Source organism: Buteo buteo, chromosome 11 (genome assembly GCF_964188355.1).
Source record: "Buteo buteo chromosome 11, bButBut1.hap1.1, whole genome shotgun sequence".
Lineage (NCBI taxonomy): Eukaryota > Metazoa > Chordata > Aves > Accipitriformes > Accipitridae > Buteo > Buteo buteo.
The window spans coordinates 22,255,200-22,278,601 of record NC_134181.1 but is presented as its reverse complement, the minus strand read 5'-3'; the positions used below and the strand labels follow the sequence as shown (position 1 = coordinate 22,278,601).

At 44.8% G+C, this 23,402-nt stretch overlaps 1 protein-coding gene across 1 annotated transcript in view; it reads left to right on the top strand.

Moving 5' to 3' along the window:
- LOC142036802 (hydrocephalus-inducing protein homolog) overlaps window positions 1–23,402 on the top strand; it is a 114,235-nt gene that overhangs the window by 4,243 nt on the left and 86,590 nt on the right. Inside the window, exons 2-6 of the mRNA XM_075040418.1 lie at window positions 6,401–6,525; window positions 7,682–7,807; window positions 9,459–9,578; window positions 12,959–13,093; window positions 19,976–20,175. Coding sequence (XP_074896519.1) covers window positions 6,421–6,525; window positions 7,682–7,807; window positions 9,459–9,578; window positions 12,959–13,093; window positions 19,976–20,175 — 686 coding nt within the window. The 5' untranslated portion in view covers window positions 6,401–6,420. The remainder of the gene's footprint in view (window positions 1–6,400; window positions 6,526–7,681; window positions 7,808–9,458; window positions 9,579–12,958; window positions 13,094–19,975; window positions 20,176–23,402) is intronic.

The window sequence follows — 23,402 nt, the reverse complement described above, 5'->3', positions numbered from 1 at the left end:
GGACTCGATGACCTTAAAGGTCTTTTCCAACCTAAATGATTCTATGAAATGTGGTCCAGGTGCCAGAAAGAGTAAATAAAAGGGTATTTGCAAAGTTGCAAAGCCAGAATAGCAGAGAGCAGATGCTGGGAGAGGCAGTTGGGGAAAGGGAAAATAGTACTGTAAATACTTAGGGCCGGAGCCACAGCTCTAAATTATAGCATGTGGAGCTGGGGAATCTCCAACAGACCCTTGGAAGGGAGCTTGGTCCATCTCACTGTCAGCCGACAGTTAAGTTTATTAAAAGAAATGATAGGAAGGTATATCACTAGGCTCCTATTAATTATCTCAGCTACGGTAGAGCTTTTGTAATAAATTGCAGGATGACAGTACCAAAGTGATAAAATTCAGAGGGACTGGAATATAAAGGTGACAGGTGAGGCTTCCTAGGTAGCAAGACTTGATTTAGAAAGCACTCAGCCACTTAGCAGTGGGCTGGAGGGGCAAGAGATTAGTCCTGGAAATTCTGCTTCTCCTTTCCTGGCTTCCTTGAGACGCTGTTTATATGGTAATTATAGCTAAGCAGGTGATTTCTAGGCAAGAAATGTGATCTTGCTACTTAAGCCTGAACAGGGCAAGATGATTTAACTGAACAAAATTGTTCAATAGCATCCTGATTCTCACTTTTAACAGATCTCTTGTCTTACTCTTCCAGCAAAGTGTAATAGAAAGGCAAATTAACCAATTACTCCACAGAGAGATGGCTTATCTTTGCGGAAGGAAGAAGAAAGAGGATTTATTGTGTATACTGAAGCAAGATTCAGGCACCAGCCTATGCTCCTACAAGAAAAGCTGGGTATAGTGTATTGTAGTGCAGAGTGTGCCAATATATCCCCAGCCTTTAAGTTTGGAGGGCAATCAGTTGGTATCAGACCAGCTCAGAGGTTGATGCTGCTGCTTCAGCACAAGTGATGTGGGGTCCCTTGAAATAAGAGCACTGGCACATGGTATAATGACAGCCACAGGATCTGTATAGATGTGAAGCTGTACCTTTATGTGAAACTTCCCTTTTTTTTTCCTTAATGTCCATTAAGAAAGTTGCTGTTTATTCTTAATTTCCTGTCTTTTTTAGCACAGTATCATCAGAGAGCTGTACAGTTTTATTTTACAGAGGGAAGCTGTTGGACCTTTGCACAAAGGGATTTGGATGCTTTAGGGCCATATCTAAGCGCTCACATCAACTTCTTCCTCAGCACAGCTTTTGCCAAACTCATGGGCCCTGAAGGGCCCCTCTGTGCCTGTATTTGTGCTGTTGAGCCTTCTGAATTTTCCAGGTCCTGGCATGACTGAGCTTGCATGAAGCCCTACCTCATGCCTACAGATACTTCGGCCATATGGCCCTAGCCCATATCATGAGCCAGGTAGTGTTCAGAGGTTAATATTGCTGCTGTAAAGAGGTGAAGGTGCTTTTATTTATCCCTAATGTAGCTCATGGCCAAACCCACTTGCCTGGGAGCAGGGTGATCCTGTGCAGACCCTTCTGCCTAGCCTGAAGCAAGGAGTCTCTGTAGTAGCTGTGAGCCCACATGAAACAAATCTTTTTCCCTCCCTTTGAAGATGATCCTGGTCTTTTTTTTTTCCTCCAGAGACTGCTTATGTGTTGCACATTAAATAGTCATTAGCTAAAAGACTTTAATCCAGGGAGCAGAGCCCCCCAGCCAAGGCTTTTCCTTAGCCCTCAAGCATCCTACCTGCTAGCCTGCAGATCAGGCTTTTTCTCGCTTGCTTTCTTCATGCAGCAGTACTAGGAGATGTGGAAGTGACCTTATCTGGGTTGACAAGCAGGACTAAGGAATGGCTTTGGCCCCCTCCATCTACCTGGGGAGGGCAGGAAGGTTTGGGCTGGGAAAATAAATAGTGAGTTCAATAGCAGGAATGCAGCTGAGTACGGGACCAGGGTTGTTGAGTTTGAAATTAGGCTGAGATACCAGCATCAGGTTTGGCATTGGGTGCTGAGGTGCTTGCAAGCCTTGTATGGGTTTTATGTGGCTTCTACCAGGCAGTTCCATGAAGATACTTTGCAGCCAGCAGTTGCCCTTGCTAAGCACCCAAGGCTTCCCTGGCAAGTCCTCTGAGCATGAAACCTGGCTCCAGTTGGGTTATTTGCCTGCAGCAGGCAGGAGTTAGTTCTGTGCTGAGCAGGTGAGGCTCTAACATTGCTTCTAAGGTGCTGGAGCTGTGGGAAGGAGCACAAGGTGGCAGCCCTGTGACTGCATCTCTGACCAAGCATGAGACTTGATGGGTCTCACCTTGACATCTGTCTACCGAGTTCTGCTTTCTGGGATGGGCAGCATCACCCACTATCCAGTTTCCTTTCCTTATAGCACTTCTGTCTTGGTACCTTGAGCACACAAGGGTGCGACATCTGAGGTTTCTTTGCCTGAGCCCTCTAGTTTCCACTCGGATTTGTGGCTGGACACCATGTGGGAGATGTTTTGGAGTGAGTTTCCACAGGCTAGCTGGCTGGAGAGCCAGTTGGTTTTCAAGGCTTGAATCCTCCCTGACTGGATTGTAAACACCCAAATAATGAATGTTGGTTTTCAAACTGAGGGTTCCTTGTTCCCTGCCAAGCAGATGTGGTGATTTGGTTTGTCTGTGGCTGAGAGTCTCATGAGAAGCTTTTGTTTATAGCATATGCTGTGCTGAAAATGCATGAAGCTCCCTGGCAGCTGAGATGCTCTTGTAAGTTGGGTGTTCTCGGCTGGTGTGTGTGTATATGTGTGCATGGTTAATTGGAACAAGCTCATCAGATGGGTATTCACCAGGTGCAACAGCAGAGGACACCCCCCAAGGGCATTGTTGGAGCTGCAGCAATGTGGTGATTTGCCTGCTCTCTTTTGCATTGATGTGATTGGGGTCCTCCCTGGGCGAGCAAAATAGAAGTTAAATTCTTGCTTTGTAAGTCAGCGTGGAAACTTTTTCTTTACTCTTTAAAGAAATGATTAGCTTGTCTGCAGTGTCTAAATTAACTTATCTGGAGCTTGTGGAACATTAACAAATGCTACTCTAAGGTGTACTTTCTAATACTGCTGCAATCATTCACTGCGGAGTGAGATGTTTAAGAAATAGATGGGCTGCAGTGATTTGCAAGGCTATAACTTTATCAAGGCATTTCAGTGGCATTGTAAACCACCAGAGTAGAGACCATGTTGACTAATTATGATACTGAGAAAGTTCAAGGCAGAAAGCATAGTCACTGCTCCAGCCTAGAGCTGAAGAAATCCCAAAGCCACAAATGCTTGAATGTGCATCTGTTCCCTTGGTGTGGAACCAGTTAAGATGGTAAACCCCCACTCTTTACTGGGTTAGTAGACCTTTCTTATCATGCTGCTTACAGGATGAGGTGCTGCTGCTTTGAGAAGCTTCTCCACACAGCACCCTGAGCCTGCACAGTGCAGTATCTCCCCACATTAGAGCAGGAGGAGCTCAGCAGCAGAGAAATGAGCAGGCTTTAGCTAATGTCAAGCTCTGAACATTCTCCTTCCTTGGGGTCCTGGTAAAATCCTTCCACTCTGCCTGGCAAGGCTGTAACAGTTGAGGAGAGCGGGTGCTGGGCAGCCCAATTTCCAAGTCCTGTCAGTTACCTTCCAAGTTCTGCTGGGCTCTGGGAAGCCACCAGCCCAGTGACAGTTACTGCTGCACTGGTGGGAGCGTGGTCGCACCAACGGTTCCCTGGTTGGCTCCTGTCCTTCCAGGCTGTCCACAGCCACTAAGTAGCCTGTGGTGATTCAGGAAGCACGACTGGGCACTACGCAAAGTGAATCTTTCCAGAGAAGCATGAATTACCTGTCCTAAGGTAGTATCTGGCCACCCGGCAGGAAAGAGGCAGTTATGTTGGCAGGAGGGCCTGTACCCTGTGGTAGTTGGCAGGATTTAACTATATACCTGGTCTAAGAGCCAGTCTGGGGAGGTAGAAGGGTTTTTAATGGGTTCTAAAATTGGTGTGTAACTTATAGTGATGGTAGAGACTTCTAGCTTAGCTGCAGATACTGGAGTAAAGAAAGGGAGCCTTGGGGAGGAGGGCTGAAGCTTGCATGTCCTTGGTGATCTTCAGCTTAGCACCCTGCTCTGATACATCTTGGTTTCCTGAGACAAGTCAGGAATTTCTACTCCAGCCCTAGGTGTATTTCTTCATTGCTTGTCTAGGTTGTCTTAGCTGCTGTGTCCTGGCACAGCAGGTTCCTCTGCCCAGACTCAGGGCATTTGTGCTCTGAACCTAAAGCTGAGGTGCCAGAGTTGTCTGTGCCCTGAGCCTGGAGCAGAGGGGGAATCGAAATCCTCCCTTATGTTTCTGGGGTGGGTAGAGGGCTGTCTGAGGTGGGGAAGGGAGGGATCTCCCCCTACCAGACAGAGGTGGTGGGCCGGAGGCATGCTGTGTTGTGATTGCTATTTTGTCCTGCCTCTACAGGGAGATGTGGCCAATTTCTTAGTTCTTCTTTCTTCCTAATCTGGGAGGCTGATCCTTCCAGGCTCTAGGGCAGTGGAGCCGTGGGAGTGCCTTACTCCAGGGCTAGAGGGTTGGGGAAGCTGTAAGACTGGGATGGGGGTGTGGAGGTTGAAAGCACTCTGGAGGTAAGCATTGTGGGCGTGATGAACAGGATTAATTTCAAGTGAAGTGAAATTACAGTTAGAAAATTGGAACAAATAATCCAGTTATTCTCAAGACCCAGTAATAAAACATTGAAATCCAGATTAATGTTGTATCATCCCCATTAGATTTCTCTCTTGAAAAATAGTTATTTCCAGCTTTAAATCCTAGCTCTTGCTGCAGTATGTCCTTGTGTCCATAGGACAATGCTGTGCTTTTGTGTTTCTTGCAAGAACAAAAGGAAATGGCAACCTTGTCATTTCCTAACACTGTAAAAGGCCTGGTACCATGAACGTGTACAATACTGTGGCTGTCTGGAGAGTAAAGGAATGAAGTTCTTGCCTTGCTTGCAGGATGTGGGTAAAACTTGAGGGGAAGGGAGGGGTCATCTCTGTATAGATGATGTCTTGCTGTATACAGCAACTCCACACAAAAAAAGATGATGTGGAACAGAAGGAAGCAGGAGGGAATATGATCTGTGATTTTACTCGATGTCAGGATGTGAAAAATTTGAGAGTAGAGCTGGGTTTGAGAGCACTGGTCTTTCAAGTCCCAGAAAATAAGAAGTGGGCAAATCCACCTGTTCCTTGGTCCAGTTAGCCAGAAGGGGAGGGGAAATTATAGTCCAAAGTAGTGCTTAGTAAATGCTGTACATGTTTATCTTTGATTTTTGTCAGTGCTTGAGACTTGCTTTCTGCATTTGTCTCCTCTTCTTGCCTTTTCTTTCTTGCACACCCACTTTGCGTGACACAGATGAAGAGAGGTGGTCGGCTGGCTGGTGACTGGAAGAATGGCCCATGGACCTGTTAACCCATGCTACTTGTAGGATAAGGATGCTGGAGATGACCTGCCATTAGGACAAAGTCTTAAGTGGCCCTGCTTTCACATAACATTGCATTTATATTTGAGCTAATTTCTCATGTTCCTTTAATGGTTTCATGCTTTTATTTTTGTTATAGGCTCAATGCCTGTAGGGAGCCTTGAGTTTGGGTGTTAATAAGTGAGAATTAGGGCCCTCATTCTCCATGGAGAAATGCTCTTGGGCACTATAGTAATTTCATGCCTGGAAGGAGTTGTATCTGCTGGATAATTTTTGTAACTTAAAACAACCAAATTAGCCTTGAGAAACTATAGTTCTTAATCAGAGTATTGAACTCTATGCTCCATTACTTAGAAACATCACCAGACTCCTTGTATAAAGGGTGGACATTTGGTTTGCAAAATAGGAAGGTGGTCCGATTTTGTTAACGCTCGGGGCAGCAGTGACCCCTGGCTTTAAGGTTGCTTATAATAATCTGAGCACTTAGGAGGATCAGGCATGAAGTCATATCAGGTCAGCTGCTCTTGCAAAATGAAGCAGCTAAGTGACATTTACCTTCCTTCTGTTCCCACCAAAAAACTTTTAAAGAGTAATAAAGGACAGTTTGGATATTAATAGAGATTTGATTAATAATTCCAGTAAATGGGGTTCCAAAAGTAATGGAAGTCGGGGGGAAGGTGAGAAATGCCAGCAGGCCCTAGTGTCTGTTTGTGGCTTATGGGACTGCATCCACAGTAAATGGCTGTTTTGGCTCAGGGAATGTTTGTTCTGGGGTTTTACTTATATGAATCTTAACTCTGCTGCTTAAATATGGTCTAATCATGAAACAGGGTGGGGAGGCCTTATGTTCTCCACTTATGAAGGATGCCACAGCCTGGAGACACAGGTGTATCCTTTGGGTCTGCCATGAATGGGATTCTGGATTTTCAAAGTCCCATTGTTGCTTCTTCCAGGTGAGCTGGCCACTGGCAAGATGCATCGGTCTGTGGGGTCCTCCAAAATGGCTGATGGATTCCAGAGCAAAGCAGTAATACCTCGTAATCTGAAGCTAGTCAGCGAGGCAGAGGAGTCTGTAACTGTAAGTACTTGCTGTGGGCCAGGTAGGAGCTGTGTTGAGGCTAGAAACTTTTCCCATGTCCTGCCTCTGCCTGCCCTCCTGTTGTCTGGCAGCACTGTGAAGCTAGACACCACCTCCCCATCTCTTTGCTGCCATGCTTCTGCTGGAGGTGGCTGTCGTGGTGCAGTGGGGGATGGACTGTGTGCTGCTTCAGGGCAAGTCCAGAGTCTTGCCTGGATGTACCACTGGAGCCAAGTTAAATGAATGTACTGGGCATTGCACTGGAATAGCTGAAGCATAAGTGTGTGCTTGTTGCCATCCTTTGTGTGGGCAGTAATACCTTCTCTCATGTACGCATGCTTGCCAGTGCTGCTCTGACCATACCTGCCCTCCAGGTAGCTGGGCATGTGGTGGGTTGCTCAAACTCTGCCTGAAGACTTAAGAGACATGGCTGGTCCCAGCTAGAACAGGTTCCGAAACAGTTACTGTATCTCATATCCTGTGTGGAGCACAGATCCAGCCCTGCAAACAGCAATGGAGTTAGGGCAATTCTTCCTTCCTGTCCACAAACATTCCCTTTGCTGCCTGGAGCTCACTTGACTGGAGATGACCTCTTGCTGAGGCTCTGCCAAGGAGGTATCTCTGTATACTTCTATGGAGGGGTCTGTGGGGCTAGAACAGACGGGAAAAAAAGTGTTCATTAAAAAGAGAACTAAAACTTGGACCCAGTCCTCTCCACCTCAGCCTTGGCACAAGGCTGCTTTTCTGCTTTCCTCTGGTTCACCCAGCAGTGACAACTCCACACACGTGTTGGTTATGAGTGTTGTGCAAGGATGGAGTTAGGGGATTTCTGATAACTCTTCCCCACTCTTTTCAAAGGTCACTGGCTCAATCCAGCAAAACTAGAGGAAACAAATGCCTGAAGAGCAGAAATCCCCAAACATGTCACATCAAATCATGAAGAAGCTAATGGGACAGAGGCACTTGGTTAGAGCATGTGTGTTCTGCTCTATATCATTAATTTACTGATGTTAAATATTTCAGCAGGTAATTTATGGGACTTCCAGGAGTATCCTAGTGGCTGTGATCACAAATTATTCATCAGTGGCACTTGAACAAGAAAAGCCTTTCTGAACAAAGGCATTTCTGTAGCTCTTGCTGGTGTTTTGTGTTTTAGCTGACTCCCTCTGCCTTCCTGAAGGAGATGTCTCTTACCACGGAGCAGAGACTGGCCAGCACTCGGGAGATGAGGCGACCCCGGATTATCCAGCTTCTAGACATGAGTGAAACCTCCCATCAAAAGGTAGCCTTTTCGTGCCTTTTTTCCTTGCTGTTTGATGTGACATTTGAAGAGGTTGCGTGCTTGTGACAGGCTTGCCTCCAACTTATCTAAATACCTTTGTGACTGGGTCCTGTTGTCCTTTCAAACTGCTGGTGTGGTGGAGTCCCTCCTACTGGGGGAAAAGTAAAACGTTATTCCCTGGTGAGATGTTGAAGTCCTGATCTGCACTAAGCTGATATAAATAACCTTTGCTGAAGTTGGTGGGGTTTGACGGAGTTTAGCTACCATTACTAAAGCACGATGCTAGGGGAAGGCTGTGGCAGGACACAAGGGCACAAGTTTACCATTTTCCACTCTCCTGCTGAAATAGCCATCTCTTGCTTGGTGCAGTCACTGTCAAATGCTTGGGGTCATAGGACTCCCTGAATGGTGGCAGCATTGGCCTTTGAAGGCTAAGGGCCTATGGTAATTACTCAAGATTTAACAAAACTAGTTGCATTTAATGCTTTGGGTTGGAACAACATGTGGGACCCTTACCGGGTGTTAGATTTTGCAGGCTGCCAGATATACAGGAGATTTGCCCTGGGCAGAGGGGAGTGGATGTGTCTTATCTGGATCAGTGTTTACTTAGATGTATGTTTAAGGCTGCTTTTCTTACAGGACTGCTCAGTATAACACACAGTCCAAATGGGTAGATTGCTGAAGCAGGCTGTTGAGGGGAAGATCACCAGCAGAAGACCTGTAACAAATTGGTTAAGGATTGTCCTAGACAGCACAGGAGGTTAGGAACGCATCAGATGAGTGCACGAATAACTGGCAGCATGCTGCAGCTACTAGCTTCAGTGTGACTGTGACTTCTGTGGAGAAGCAGGAGGCTTGCCTGTGTCTTTCAAGTGGGAGCAGTGCAGCTGGAAGAGGGGAGGCAAAGCAGGGAGGAATTTTCTCAAAGTAATGCCTCTGCTCTGTAAGCATTTGTTATTTGTGTATATTTTCAGACATGCTTCTGCAGTGATATTAAATAAAAGAGCAATAATAGAATACATTAAAGAATCCATTTAAAGCTCGTGGAAGAAGGAGATACCAAGTCCAGTCTTACTCAAGTTGCCCAGTAATGCTGAGAAAAGAGCTGAACCTTATCATCACCCAGCATTCACCTCATTTGTCTTTTCTCTAGCTACTGTGTTACTTTCTTTTTGGCCTTACCTCCTCTGGTACTGTTGTCGTCTTAGTGGTTTCTAGGCTCTATATCAAAAGACATATTTGGGGATGTGTAAGACTTGGTCTCTCTGTCTCAGAGTATCATCCCAAAATTGTTTCCCATGGAGTCTCATGTAAATTCTTGGGTTTCACTTGTTCCATGAGTGTTCATGGCTCAGTAAGTGCTCTAGAGCTGCGTGACCACATTAACACAGGGCTCTGCTGGAGGTAAGTGCTGCCTTGTGTTTTGGAGAAGGAAACCGGGAGAAACACCCACCAAAAGAGCTTCTTAGCCTGGTCCAGAAACTTTTGATCAGCTCAGAACACAGGTGGGTGAGCTACTGTTTCCCTACTGCGAGCTGGGCAGACATACTCATCAGGAGACTGTATTTCAGTGGAGATCAATGTAGGATTCTCATTCATGAATCTTTCTCCCAGCAGCTGAACTTCTCATTGCTCTGTCTTGCATCTGCAGTTCTCAGCAGTTGACCTGGAACAGAGCTTGTTTCAGCCTTTCCCATCAGAGGTTGTATTTCAGAGCTATGTCCCCTGCGAGGTCTATGAAGTGCCACTGATTCTGAGGAACAATGACAAGGTAAGTGCTTGGATATGGAGGTTTAACAGTGTGCTGGAAGAGGAGAGCGGTGTAATTCATCCAAGAATAAAATTTCACCACCTTTATTTTGCAGGATGATGGAAATCTTCCCACACTGGGCTTCTCCCCCTTATTTTGGCCGTCTGTCGGTGGTATCTAACCCAAAGGAGATTTTCTAGTTGGCATCCTTCCCCTTGAAAGCCCTGGATTGATGGGAATGAGGGCTGTACAGTTCTTATTTGCTCTCATGCTTTACCTTGAGAGTGTGCACCACGTCCCACTGGCTGCTTGGTTAGTCTTGGTTTCTGGCAGGGCATCTCTGCCCCTCACAGCCTGTTTAGCTGCCTCTGTGTAGCTCCCTGTCAAAGCACAGGGGATGAATCTTCTCTACTTTATTCTGGAATAAGTTATGTTTAGTGGCATTAGCACTCCAGGAAAGATGTTTTGAAACAGCAGTGGAAACAGACTGATTTAGCAGAAGCAGTGGGAGGCCTTTAGGTGCCACTTTAGGCTTCTGCTAAGCTTAATTCAGTTCTGTTCAGGTTTTTCTAAGACTAAGTGGGTCTCTGCTTTCCCTTTGGAGAACCACAGCACAGCCAGAGTAATGTGCTCTTGAAGGTCTCCACCTTTACTTGAAAACATTGTCATCATTTTGAGATTTCCCAAGAAAGTTGAGAAAGGAAAAATTGAAAAATGTCAGCAATTTTATTCCACTGTAAAGAGGAAAATTGAGACCTTTTGAATTTCAGCTGGGGAAACATTTGCTTGAATGAGGCATGTGCCAAGAGCAAGCTGGTGGGAAAAGACAGGAGGGAGGAAAGGATCTGAGATAGAAAGTTCTCCGGGAGAGAACATTGTACACGCAAGTGTTTCTCTTGACACGTAACAATAAGTGTACTGGAAGCAGAGAAAGGTCAGAAAAAGAAAGGTGCAATTAAAGATACTGTTCTGTAATGAAGATTAAGATGTATACATGGCAGGACGGGAAGATGGAAGTGTACATGAGAGCAGGTGAATTAACCCCCCCTCTCCAGATCTACCTCTTGGAGGAAACGAAGTGGACAAAAAAAGGCTCTTGGCATATTGCAAGTGGAGGAACAGCAAGAGAAGTGAAAATGTATTCTCAGATAACAGGTTCTGACAGGGACATGGTTGAAAATGGAAGACCCTTTGGCAAGGAAGGACGCAGGTGTGATCCCTCAGTTATTCCTGGAGAGTACTGTGCCATTCCTGGTCTGGCATTTAGCTTAGGAATATTGGAAAGATGCAGCGTGGATGCCTATGCCCAAGGGATACCATTTGTGTGGTCCACACTGATTCTGGGCACTCTTTGCTGTAGGTATCCTCTTTCCTGATTAAAATATGCCTCAGTTTCTCTTTTCCAATGGCTTTGCTTCATTCCCACATTCCCACTAAGTCTTTTGGCTTCAGCTGCTCCATTATCCATGCAGCACTTCAAAATATTTGTCTTTGCCAAGTACCAGCCAACAGGCAAACAGTTAATTTGCTCTATTCATGCATCCTCAAGTGGAAAAGAACATCTGCATCAACATTTCTGCCATTCCCAGTAAAAAATAATAAACTTGTACAGCTGCACCTTGGGATTTGTATGCTCTGTTAAGGGGAGGCAATGTGTGAACTGTTGATTTTTTCCAAATTGAATTAGTTTTGAAGCTAGTAAGACCTCAACCATTGGACAGCACTGGTGTGAAAGTAAGATCAGCTCTAAGGAAAACCCTTGGCATGTTTAAGTACACAAAGTCAGAGATTATAAACCCAAGAGAGTTTATTGTACTCTAATTTCTTTGGGTTTTGGTAATGTCCTGGAGAAAAGCAGCATTGTGCTCTATCTAAAAGTTTTCTCACTAGTTTCCAAGCTTCCTCTCAATCATACTGACTTATACTGCATGGTAGCCTGAGGTTGTCTGCTGCATAAAAATCCATCTAAGAGCAAAGTATTCCAAATAGAGGCTCTGTAATGATTCAAATAAGCAAGTGCTTCACTACATACTTACTGGTCTTACCTGTGTGTTGTAAAGTTGGTTTTCTATCTTCAAGCTGCTCCTCACCACCCTTAGAGATGTTCTGGGTGGCTTTTGCTGAAGATCTTAGCCATGTGTGCTCATCTCTCAAGGGACTTGGTGACCAAAACATTTGTCTGCAGTGTGAAGCTGGCTCCTGGAACTTGCTGCCTCAGGGCATTGCTGGGAGCAAAGGGTGTTTGGAGAGTTCAGGACTGCCTTGGCTATGGGTTATCAGGCTCGGGTGGGTAGTGCAGAATGAACCTCCATTTTTCTCAAGCCTCATGTGGGGTCGTTGTTTATCAATGAAGCTGCCTGTCAGTCAAAATTGCCTGTTTTAGACTTTCTGAGATGAGATTTGCTACTCAGGGGTTGGTATCTGTGTGGTAGAAAAAGCCTGTTTGCTGTCTCTGTGCTTGTGGTATCCCAGAGAGTAGAAACTTGCAGTAGGGTGTCTGCAGGGACTCCTGGGTATGGGGAAGAATACCCAGAGATCTGACTTGCCTGCACTGGCAGCTGCCTGGCTACAGTCACTAGGCATCAAGAGCCTCCAGGGAGCTGAGATTGGTTTTTAATAATGAAACCACACTGTAAGTCAGTGCTGGTTATGTATCTCAAGGCAGAAAAATGCCTTTGAAGCCCATAATTGATAGGCATAGCCTGAGGGGTCATCAGGCTTTCCATCATTTTGGCAAGTTGACTGCTCTCATCTTCTGCATCAGCCTTTCCTTGTAGAGTACCGTGTTTCTCCCTTGCTTCTTTATAGCCTCCTTTAAATTCTCTTAGCCATCTCATTGTTTCTAGGGTTGTCTCTTTGTCTTCCGATGTTCCTCCTTTTTGCTCTTCGGGTTTGCTTTTATTCCCAGTAAGACCACAATGTCTGTGGTCTCTTTCTCTTGCTGGTCTGCGCAACTGTAGCATTGCAGCATGACTGCCCCACTCAAACCCAGTATGTTAGAAGTGAATTTCTTCCTTGCCCCATTATAACAAATACTGTTTTGCCTTCAGATAATATGTTCTTCCTCTAGAGGCATTACCACATGGATGTATGCCAGCAGAAGCAAGCAGATTCTTTGGGCTTGTTGAAGATGGGGATGACTTGTTTCAGGCGATATATCTGCTTACTGCTTGGTGATGCCTTTACAGCAGGGCATTGCTCCTCCTGCCTCTGGCCTAGAGCTATTTGGCCCAGGCAAAATGGGTTCAAGTCCATCCTTGTGTATTATGGGCATGTACCTCAAGAGCTAAAAGTGCTTTGGAAAGGTCATTAAGGAAGGATGTCACCAGGGCATGGGCAGGTCTTTTTTCCTGATGTTTCCAGCTGAGTGGCAAAATCGTAGTTTTATGTCTTTCCTGCAGGTTCCTCGGCTGGTGAAAGTTGTCTTGGAGAGCTCACCTTACTTCAAGTTGATCAGCCCCAGTGATGTGTGCCGTAAGGTAGCACCTGGCATGCCTTCAACTTTCCGCATCCTTTTCACCCCTGAAGAGAACAAGGTAAGACTGAAGGTCCCAAGAGGTTGGTGCCTCTGGTGGAAGCTGAACCTCCAGGGCTGGATTCAGAACAGGGCATCTGGGGTGTGTTTTGAAGAGCTGTCCTGGTTTCAGTGGGGTTGCACTGGATCTAGAACTGGGGGAAACTCTTTCCCTATGGTGAAGACTATGCTCTTGCGGGCTGGAGGCTCTTGCATGTTTCAGACTGGTTTTTATCCTTCAGTGCTGGAACACTTAATGTAATGTCTGTTGGTTTCAGCGATGAGAGAGTCTACTGTCTGTGGTCGGGCAGCCTCTCGAGGTGTTGGGTTTTGGTATCTGTCCATTGCTGCATAATTACGGTTTGCTCCACCAATTATAAATACAAAAGTCAGTTTAAAAGCAACCTCTTATTGGGAGGACCCAAAGTGAGCCTGATCAGAGTGAAGACCACCACCTTTGAAAATGGGAGTCACCTTAATGTTTATCATGTTGAACACAGTAGTGAGGCAGTGGAACATTATGTTGAAAGTTGTTGCTTTTTTTGCACACTGGTTATAGCCCACACCCTGCTGTGAGGTCTGCTCCAGGCTGTGGTCAGGAAGTCTGCAGCTAGTCATGTCTTGGCATTGCGTGGTGCTGTTAGTTGCTGCTGCAGCAGGGACTGATAGGCTGTGCTTCCTCTCCCTGCGCTTTCTTGAGCATTTGCGAGGGAAGATGCACATGGAACAGTAGGAAAATGGCAAGGAGGGGTGTTGATAAGATGTTTAGCCATCTCTACTCAATGGTAGGGGTTTAATTATTATTGAAAATACTAGTGGAACAAATAGATCTGGAGAGCTTTTCTCTTTCCCATCTGGCAGCCACTTCCCTGCCTCACCCTGGACTGGAGCAAAGATGATGTTTTTTCATACTCTGTTTTCAAGCCTTGCAGCTGTGATGCCCCTGAGGATTTTTGCCTGCCTGCGATCCAGCTGTGAGTCGAAGGAGAGGGAGTGCTGTGCATGTGGCAGGGAGCCAGCCCGGCGCAGACACGCTGAGCCTAAATGGCCTTAACTTAGCAGGAGGTTGGTGTGCTGCAGGTATCTTTGAGATGTCTGCCTGAAAGAGCATGTATAGGAATAAATGGGCAGGTACAATCTGCAGGCAGACATGTTACCCCAGAGCCTGTGGTGTGGCTGTGTGTTCATGCATGTTACTGGCACCTATTCCATGCCAAATATGCAGTGCTTTTGCCTGGAGGTTTGAACATCAGTGCTGTGGCCCTGGCAAGTCTGATTCTCAATGCTGTGATGTGATGGGTCAATACTGTTATCTGGAGGCTTGTTAATACAGAAGGATTTAGTATGTGGCATGGAAAGGAGGAAGCATTGCAAGGAAACAAACGCAGGCTGACTCTTTTCACCAGCATCCTGCTACCTCTTAGCGCTGTTCTTTGCATCACTTTGTTGGAGAGCACGGTTAGGGGATAGCTCTGAGCCAGCTGATGTTTCTGCAGCAGGCCAGAGGTGCAAGATCTCTTTGGGCACAGCTGTTTTCTCATCTTCCATTTGCTGCTTAGTTTTAGTTTAACACTTTGTCCTATCCTCAAACATCACTGATGTAGAAAACTGAAGAGGAAATGCCCTGTGGTCCCTAGCTTCCCATGCTTGTGAAATAATCTGTTCCTTTGGATGGACTGAGAAATTATTTAACATCATTAATATTTAGGGTGAAAATTATGTTGGCCTAGGGCAGTTCTCCAAACTACCCAAGTGACATAAGAGCTTAATCTCACTGAGGTAGGCTTTGCAGAGTACACTGGTACCTTTAAAATGTGATTTATTAGTATTAATTAGTGTTCATTTTGAGTGTGGAAGAGGTAAATTGGTGCCAGTGAAGGGCAAAGTGCTGCTCCTCCAGTTTAGAGAGGTAGCAGAGCAACACATGAACATCACCACAAATAGAAGTAGGGTGAGAGAACCCCAGAGAGCACTGATGTCTGATACTTTGTCCCTTGTCTTGCCCTTGAACTGGTGACTGTATGGAGTAGGGAGCTCTGCCAGCGAGAGGTCCTCTGCACAGCTTCAGTGACACTCCAGCGATTTCTGCTGAACTGGGTTTTGTGCTCCTTGCAAGGGGTTGTGCAGGGTATCAGGGGAGGGATGCATGCTGCTCAGTGAGGAGCACGTGGGGATTTATACAGCAGAATCAGAATTTTGTACAAATCAAACATTTTGTCTCGTACTTGATGGAGTGTGAGTCAGCGAAGTACCAGAGTGCTGTAGCTTAGCTAGAAGCACAACAATAGTGTGGTCAGGAGGTTCACAGCACGTTGAAAACCCCTTAGCAAAGAGGCAGGCTTTGGGAAATGGTTCTGTAAAGCCACCTGTGTTGGGCTTGCAGTTGCTTCCACGCAGAATATCTGTGTTTTAGTTGTGGAAGGCTTATAAGTGCTACATTTGAACAACCTCTACATGCTCCAGGATCCCCAGGGATTGTGGATAATCCGGTGAACTGGGATGCAGGTACAAACCCCTTGTCAGGGTTGGAGAGTCCTCATGTTGTGGAGTTGGTTTGTATAATTCTCTTGCTTTGAATCTTGTTCTTCCCCAGGGTAGGTCTGACTTCAGTGAAGTCCCTCCTGATTCACAGAGCTGAGTTGCGGCTAAGCCCTAAAGAAGAGGACCATGTGAGCTGTTAGTGGCTGAAATGCCATGTATCCCCTTCTTGAAAAATGAGCAGTTTCCTATTGTCTTGCAGTCATTTGGGAATGTGCCACATGATTGGCCTGTCGCAAAGTAAATAAACAGCTGACATGTCTCTTTGTTTATTGGTACTGCTTTATAAATAGGAAATGCTAATTTTTCTGCTGGGCAACATTTCCAATTAGTTACTCTTGCTGCTTCTGATTTACGCATTTCTGTTTTATGGCTCTGGTTGTACAGTGTGGGTGTTCTCGTGCCCCCCCTGTGTTCCCGGCTGTCCTTGCATTGTGGTCTGACAGTCTCAGCCTAATTGGAAACCATTGTGGAACTGACTGGCAAATAAACAACAGACAGGAATATGTACATTTGTGTGTCCTTCAGGCTTATTAATAGGTTAAATAAAGGAAGAAGGAAGCAAGATGCATATAAAAATATAGCGCAGCTTATTCTGTTCTGTCTTCTTGCTCTTTCCACTGTAGCGATACAATATTTTTAGGCAATACAAGTTCGGTCTGTAAGGTTTGCAAAATTCATTACTGATGCTCAGTGGAGGCTGAATTAATGCTCATTGATTAATATGAAATATGACAAGATGATGAGTTATTGCATTATTGAAATTAACTCTTTTAAAATTCAGTCTGGTCCTGTTAGATGTTTTGTAGCACACGGAAGCTATTTCAAGTATACTTTTAAGATGACTCCTGAGGGGGAGGAAAGGGGCAGAAGATCAAGGCAGATGGCCCTGTGCAAAATAAACCTGGAGCCAAGTGACTTATTTCAAAGCTTCCTGTGTATTAGTAGCTGAGGGAGGCAGGAGAAGGGGTGCCCCTTCTCATGTGAAGCATCTTCAGCCTCCAGTTTCTCCTTATTTTCCAGCCTTTATGATATGGTTTCAGCAGGGAGCTTTCCTTGCTTGACTTACTATGTTACTTCACGCTACAAAGATATTTTCTTTGCAAGTTGTCTGCTACAAGGAATTCAGTGAAGAATTTAGGATCAGTTATGCAGCAAAACTGACATCCGAGTTTGGCATACTGGGCAGTTAAGGTTGGTATCACTGGGACAGTAATTAACATTAGCCCGAGTTTGCAAAGAGCCTGAAATAACAGCTGAGACAAGCAGTTGCTTTAGTTTCCATGGGTGCTAATTCAAATGCCAGTGGTGATACTTTGCAGGCCAGAGCTTGTAACTTACTGCTTTTCAACGGGGAATAAGAGAAGAGGAACTGTCATATAATCATCTGTATTTTCCTTGAAATAGAGGAGTTGTATGAAGGATGAAGTCGTATTTTCATGAAAATCTATAGCCTGAAGCTGTGTCTAAACACAACAGTCTTTAAAGCATAGAAGTGATGCAACTCCTCTCTCACTCAGGCATGTTTATTTAGAGACCTGGTTTTAAACAGTCTACTAAGGGTTTGCAGTTGCAAAGTAAAAGAATTTTTTTAATTGGTTTTATCTGTACCTCTAGGTTGTAAACAAGTGCATAGCAGCGTTAGTGTACTGGTAAGACAGGACAGTGCTGCAGTGGAGAATTTGCAAACTTTTTCTCCCAAGGGAGGGCAATTCAGCTTTCAAAAGCTTAGGGGACCATGGCTTCACAGAAGCATGAACAGCCAGTTTTGGCCTAGCCACCCCTCTTTCCTTGGGCTTCCCCCCTATTAAGCCTGACACTGCATTCAGCTTGGTGCAAGGTCCCACTTTGCTGGGGTCATAGAGCGTGGTTGAAGGGTCAGCACACTCTGAAGCGCTTGTCAAGCCTTGTACAGGATACAACATCCCAGGGTGTCCCTGGAGAAGGGACTCGGCACACAATGTGCATGTGCATGAATGGTGAGAAGCAGTTTTCTCTCTCAAGGTCATGGTTGTCTCTATGAGGCCAAAAAACCTTGTTGCTTTAGCCTTGCCTTCACATACCTGGAAAAGTTCCTTTCCCTGTGCATTGCTGTGCAGGTGGTCCCAGTGCCCTCACTGGCAATGGAGCTGGGAAGGCTGCCTGTGCTTGCTTTTGTGGGGGGTATTTATTCATTTGGCTCCTATTTACGTTGCTGTTGATCCACTCTTTAGCAATGACAATGACTCGAAAATTATTTCCTTTTACTTCTCTCAAATACCTTCAATTGTTGAACTTTCTTTTTTCTTTATCCCCTGCTTATCTGAACTCCTTGCATCCTCCTCTGTCTACCTGGCATCTGGAAGGGAGAGATAAGTAAATATGGCATGCCAAGACTTAATAAGGCACGCAGCTTTCAACTGGATTTACAATGCCTTTGTTACAGTAGTGTCGCCAAATTAACAAAAATAAGTAAATAGCATTCTTCATTTGCTAATGCAGTTTCTGAGGATCTAAACAGCCCAGGACATGAAGTATCCAGATAATAGGTGCTTTAAATTCACATGGGCTACCCATAGCTTTTATTTTAGAGGGTTTATGCTGCAAGATTGAGTACAAAATTGCTAATTCAGAAAGGCTTGCAGAAGATGAAATGCTCTCCTGAAATGTGATACTCAATTCTGTAGGTCATTTGCTGCAGTTTCCTTCCTGGTATTTTACCTTCCAAATATGAGAAGCAAAAGCCCTTTTTCAGTTTCTAGTGTGAATATTTGAGATGTCTAGAAAAAAAAGATCCTTTATTCTTTTTATATCTTGGATGTGACAGCATCTGTTACAGCAGCCTTAAACCCCAGCTGAGCAGGTGGTTGGTAGGCACTGGGTGTTACCTGTTGTGTTGAAGTAACAACTATGTGTCTATACCTTGTCTGGCTGCCTTAGGTCCCTTCCAGGCTTGGCAAGGGACGGGTGTGGGAGAGCAGGAAATCCCAAGCACAGAGGAATCCGAATCTGTTCTGGTTAAGGGAGTTTGCTGCTGTGTGCGATTCCTAAAGCAAATTGTTTGCTTGCTGCTTCAACAACTATAAAATTATCAAATGAGTTAAAAGCACTGAGGAAAAAAAGATCAGGACAGCAAGTGAGTGATAAGAGGCAGAGCTTTTATCAACTTGTCAATAAAAGAGCTGCTGGAGGTAATGGCTCCTGGCCCTACTGCAATAGTTTTACCACTTGTTTCAGCAGGGGCAAGGTGATACTTCCAGCACAGTGATGCCACACTGTATGTCTGGAGATTGATCTGCTCATCCCTGCAGTAAAATGATTTTGGTGATTTGATTTGCCTTCCTAGTGCTGTGAATGCCAGACAGCTGTGGGGACTGTCTGGCTCTTTTCTTAACAAGCCAATGACTGGGAATAGTGCAGCTGAGTTTGCTCTGGTAGGGATGTCTGAGTGTCTCCCATTTGCAGCCCCTATACCAACTGCCTCAGGTAGGCATGCTAACAAGGCACCAAGTCACTTATTCTAGAGTCCTTGCAAGAGAAAGATGTGATTAAGGCATCAACCATGCAGCAGAGAGGAAGCAAAGCTATTGCCTGTGTCCCCTGAGGCTAGGATGAGATGTCAAGGGAAGTTGAGATTAGACACAGGAAGAATTCTCTAAGTCTAGGGTAGAGCTGGAATAGGCTGCTGAGGGCAGGGGTAGAATTGTTAGTGCTTTTAAGTACTTGTCAAGCATGTCTCAAGAGTAGTTAGGGTATAGAGCTGAGCCAGTTCTGGCGTGGGAAGATGGATCAGATAACCTTTTAAGGGTGTGTGTCCCCAGCCTTGTCCCTGTGATGATATGGGAAGGGGTGGGAAGTACACATGTACCCTACACTCACCTGACATAACAACAATTATTGTGTCTGGCTTGTTAAGTATTTCACCAAAGACTGCCTGTTGATTGTGCATTTGGCAAAATCCTTTTGAAAAATGTACCTGAGCATCCCCTGCCAAGCTGCATTGCTGGGATTGGAGTTAGCACTGTGGCACAAATGGGTTCTTAGTGGTGCCTTTAATAGTCTGCAGTGGTGATGGAAGCAGGTTCTTGTTACTGCTGTAATCCCTTACATGAAATTACACTATTTTGGTGCCTCAGAATCAAAGTATCTGATAATTTTTTCTGGTTCTGCCAGCTTGCTGCAAAAGCAGGTGAATCAATGGGGTTGTTTCTTCTTTGCAAGTTAACAGCCCTGTTCAAGTCATGCTACTGGAATTGAAGGTCATTAAGGTAAAAAGTGCTGTTACATTATTGAGTGCTACTGTTAGAGTCATAGAAAACAGCAGTTTTTCTTCTGCCATGGTGATGGTACTAACTGCAGTTTGCTGAGGTTGTTTCTTTCCCTGCAGGATTACTTCCACCAGCTCACCTGCATCACAGAAAGGGAAAAGTTTATTGTGCCAATCCGAGCTATAGGTGCCCGAGCTATCCTGGACTTCCCCGACCAGCTGAACTTCTCCGTCTGTCCAGTCAAGTACAGCACCCAGAAAACTCTGCTGGTTCGTAACATCGGTAATCGGGAGGCCCGCTACTGCATCAGCACTCAGAGGTAAAGGAGCTCAACGTCTATTTTGTGCAAAACACTGTTGTGTGATAATATAGTTGGTTAACAGTAGCAAAAAGGAACCAGTGTCTGAGCTGCTGTATTGCAGCAATAGGTGGAAAAGTGCAGGACATGTGGCTTCTGCAGTTGCTTACAGTGTTTTAAGCATGATACAACCTTTGATAAATCTCTGCAAGCTGTAGCAAAGTTTTATACTGCAGTGGTGTCTCCAACACAGCATCTTCCAAGACTGATTGTTTTAGATTGAAAGAGCAAATGTAGGAAGGCAACTTGACTGCCCTTGGGGTCTTTAAGATACTGCATGGCAGATGACAGCTCTAGGAGCTCAGTTCATGTAGACCAAATGCAGTATTAGAAAATGGCCAGCTATGAGCTGGTGAAAAGAGACATTTAAGAACTTAACAACATTAAGAACAGCAGCTATGTCTGTATTAGCAAGTGCAATTGGAGATCATAGATCAAAGCAGTTGGTATTGAGGCTGTGACATTAACACCGTGTGTTCCAGGAACTTTGTTTTCCAGTAGGTTTGGTCTGGTCCCTAGAACCAAATATTCTTAAGTAGAATGAGCTCTTAAATGGAGATGAACAGACACTGGCTTCAAAACGGCCCTACAGCCCCAAACCAGAATACTAATGAGGGCACAGGCAAAAGATGCAGCAAATATCTGGTGCATGGGTTGGGGGCCTTTTCTTCTGCAGTGTTATTTCTTCCAGATTTCCTGGAGAGTGCTAGAAAGTGTTGGTAGCTACCTTACAACCTCCTGAACATAAATACTTTCTGAAATGGTTACATACCACTATCAGCCAAATACACCCATTCTCTGGGGGCCCACAAGCACGTGATATTCTGGAGGTCCCCTAATCAAATGCCTGATGTGAACTGTGTCGTGGATAGTCTGTACTGTTCCTATTGGTCTCAAAAGACAGTCGCTGGTTTTCCAGTTTGCTGATGGAGAGGGTAATTCATTTTTGACACTGTATCTGCAAGTAAATGGGTTCAGTTGGCTGGTAGTTAGTTGAGAGTTGCTCGGTCCCAGAGGTCTTGGTGTAGGAGCTGAGGTCAAGAATACAGCAAAGACCTGCTGTCTGACAGTGTGCCTAAGTTGCTTCAATTTCTTCCCCAGGAAAACAAGCCTCAAAAGAAGACTTTTTACTTTTTTCCTGTGAGACATGAGGGTCCAAGAGGAGCTTCCACCAAAGTCTGGCAAGGCTATTTAAGCAGGCTGCTGCTTTTCACTGTGGAAAGATGTAGGCAGGAACTTGTAAATCACTGTACAGTTTTCCTCTGGCACCTCCAGATCTAGTTGTCACCACCAAAATAAATAGCTAGTAAAGCCTGGCATCTTTTTGCAATGTACTTGCCAGCTATTCTATTGAGTGATACACTGTATGTTGAATCCTGCTTGGTATGGATTTTAATTTTCTGAACTTCAGCAATTAGATATTTCAGTCCTGACTTGCAATAAAGAAATGAGAAGCATTACAAAAGTTTTAGTTCAAACTACACAAAGTAGTATTCTGAATAACTGGGTTGCATGTGTATGGAGATCAAAAGTGGATATGATTTCCCTTGTCAGCTGAGGGCATCTGTCATCTTTTCCATTTCATTATGAACTTTTGAAAGCCAGTTTGAAATTTCAAACAGATGATTTACATCTTTGAATATAAGCAGCATTTTATTCTAATTGAGTTACCCCCACTTTTATTCAGATTTCTTTTTAAATACTCTGAAGTTCCTGTGTTTCTGCTCTTTTTTTTCTTTAAGTGTTTAGCAAAATGTCCTAATGAATTCTTCATTGGGAACTTTCTTAAAGGTTGAGTTCCTCTAATGCCTATCTTACCATCTGCCTATATGTATAGGCAGAGATGTATAGGAAATATGAGAAATTTGGGGAATATGTGAAATGGAATTGGGCTGATTTAGAAGATAAAATCATAGAATAACTGTGGCAGGAAGGGACCTCTGGAGATCATTTAAGCAAACACACTGCTCAAAGTAAGACCAGTGTCAAAGTTTGATCAGGTTTGCAAGTAACACAAGTAAGAAAGATCAGCCTTCATCTTTCCTTCTCAAAACTGTACAAACCCATTAATCTCAGCATCTCCCTGTATGTTCTGTGTTCCAGCACCTAAGGTTCCCTTCTGTAGAAATGCTTTCTATCCCATCAGTGCCCAGCCTGTATTAAGGGTTATTCCATCCCAAATACAGGATTTTACATTTTTTTCTCCCTGAACTACGTGAAGTTCACATCAGTCTATTTCTCCAGCCTGTTGTGGTCCCTCTGAATAGCAGCCCAGCCCTCCCGTGCATTGACTACTCTCCCCAGTTTGGTATCCTCCACCAAATTTTGAGTGTTTCCTCCTGTTGACCAGGTCAGGATGTCCCCTTGCAGCCCAAGATCAGAACAACCATGTTCTCCCTATGAGATGAGGCCATGGTGTGCCAGGATTGGTTATTCCAGCCAGTGCTGGGGACCACACCATGTTACATATCATCACTGCATTGCACCAACTCTTGTCTTGCTGTCTGAGTGCCTCTGGACCCTCTACCATATCTGTGAACTTTCACGTTAATGACAGAGTCTCTTGATAGCAGTGATCAATGGTTGGTTCCTTGTTTGTTGTGCTATGAGGTGTTGCTCAGCTACCTACCACTGAGCTCCCAGGTTCTAGCAACCCCAGCAGAAAAGAATTGGCCTCCCAGCTGGCGTGACAAGTTGGCCTGAGAATCAGACCAATACACTGCTCCACAGGCTAGCAGATCATTAGCCGGCAATTGTCTTTTGAACAAATACATTTACAGAGGCTTTCATGAGAGAGGCCATTTCCCTACTAATATTAGGGGATTAATTTCCCTGTTATAGAGGCTCTGATAAAGGTTGCATCATTATTAACAACAGAGGTAGTGAAGATTTAGTTTAATGTCACTAATTCTTTTGAATGACTTCCATAGTAACTTGATGGCTAATTATTATCACAGAACACTTAAAACTGTGCTTTGGAAATGAATGAGTTATGCTTCCTGTCCTGGAGAGCTTAAAGTGTAAATATGAGATGCAGTATTCAATAGTTATGGCATAGGTGGTAGGGGAAAAGAGTGCTGGCCTTACAGACTTAAATTCAGGACTGCTTCAGTCTCTTCTTTAGTGGAGAATTTAAGCAGCTTAAGTTGAACATGTGCTTGTGCCGAGTAAGGATGTGGTGTTGTGTT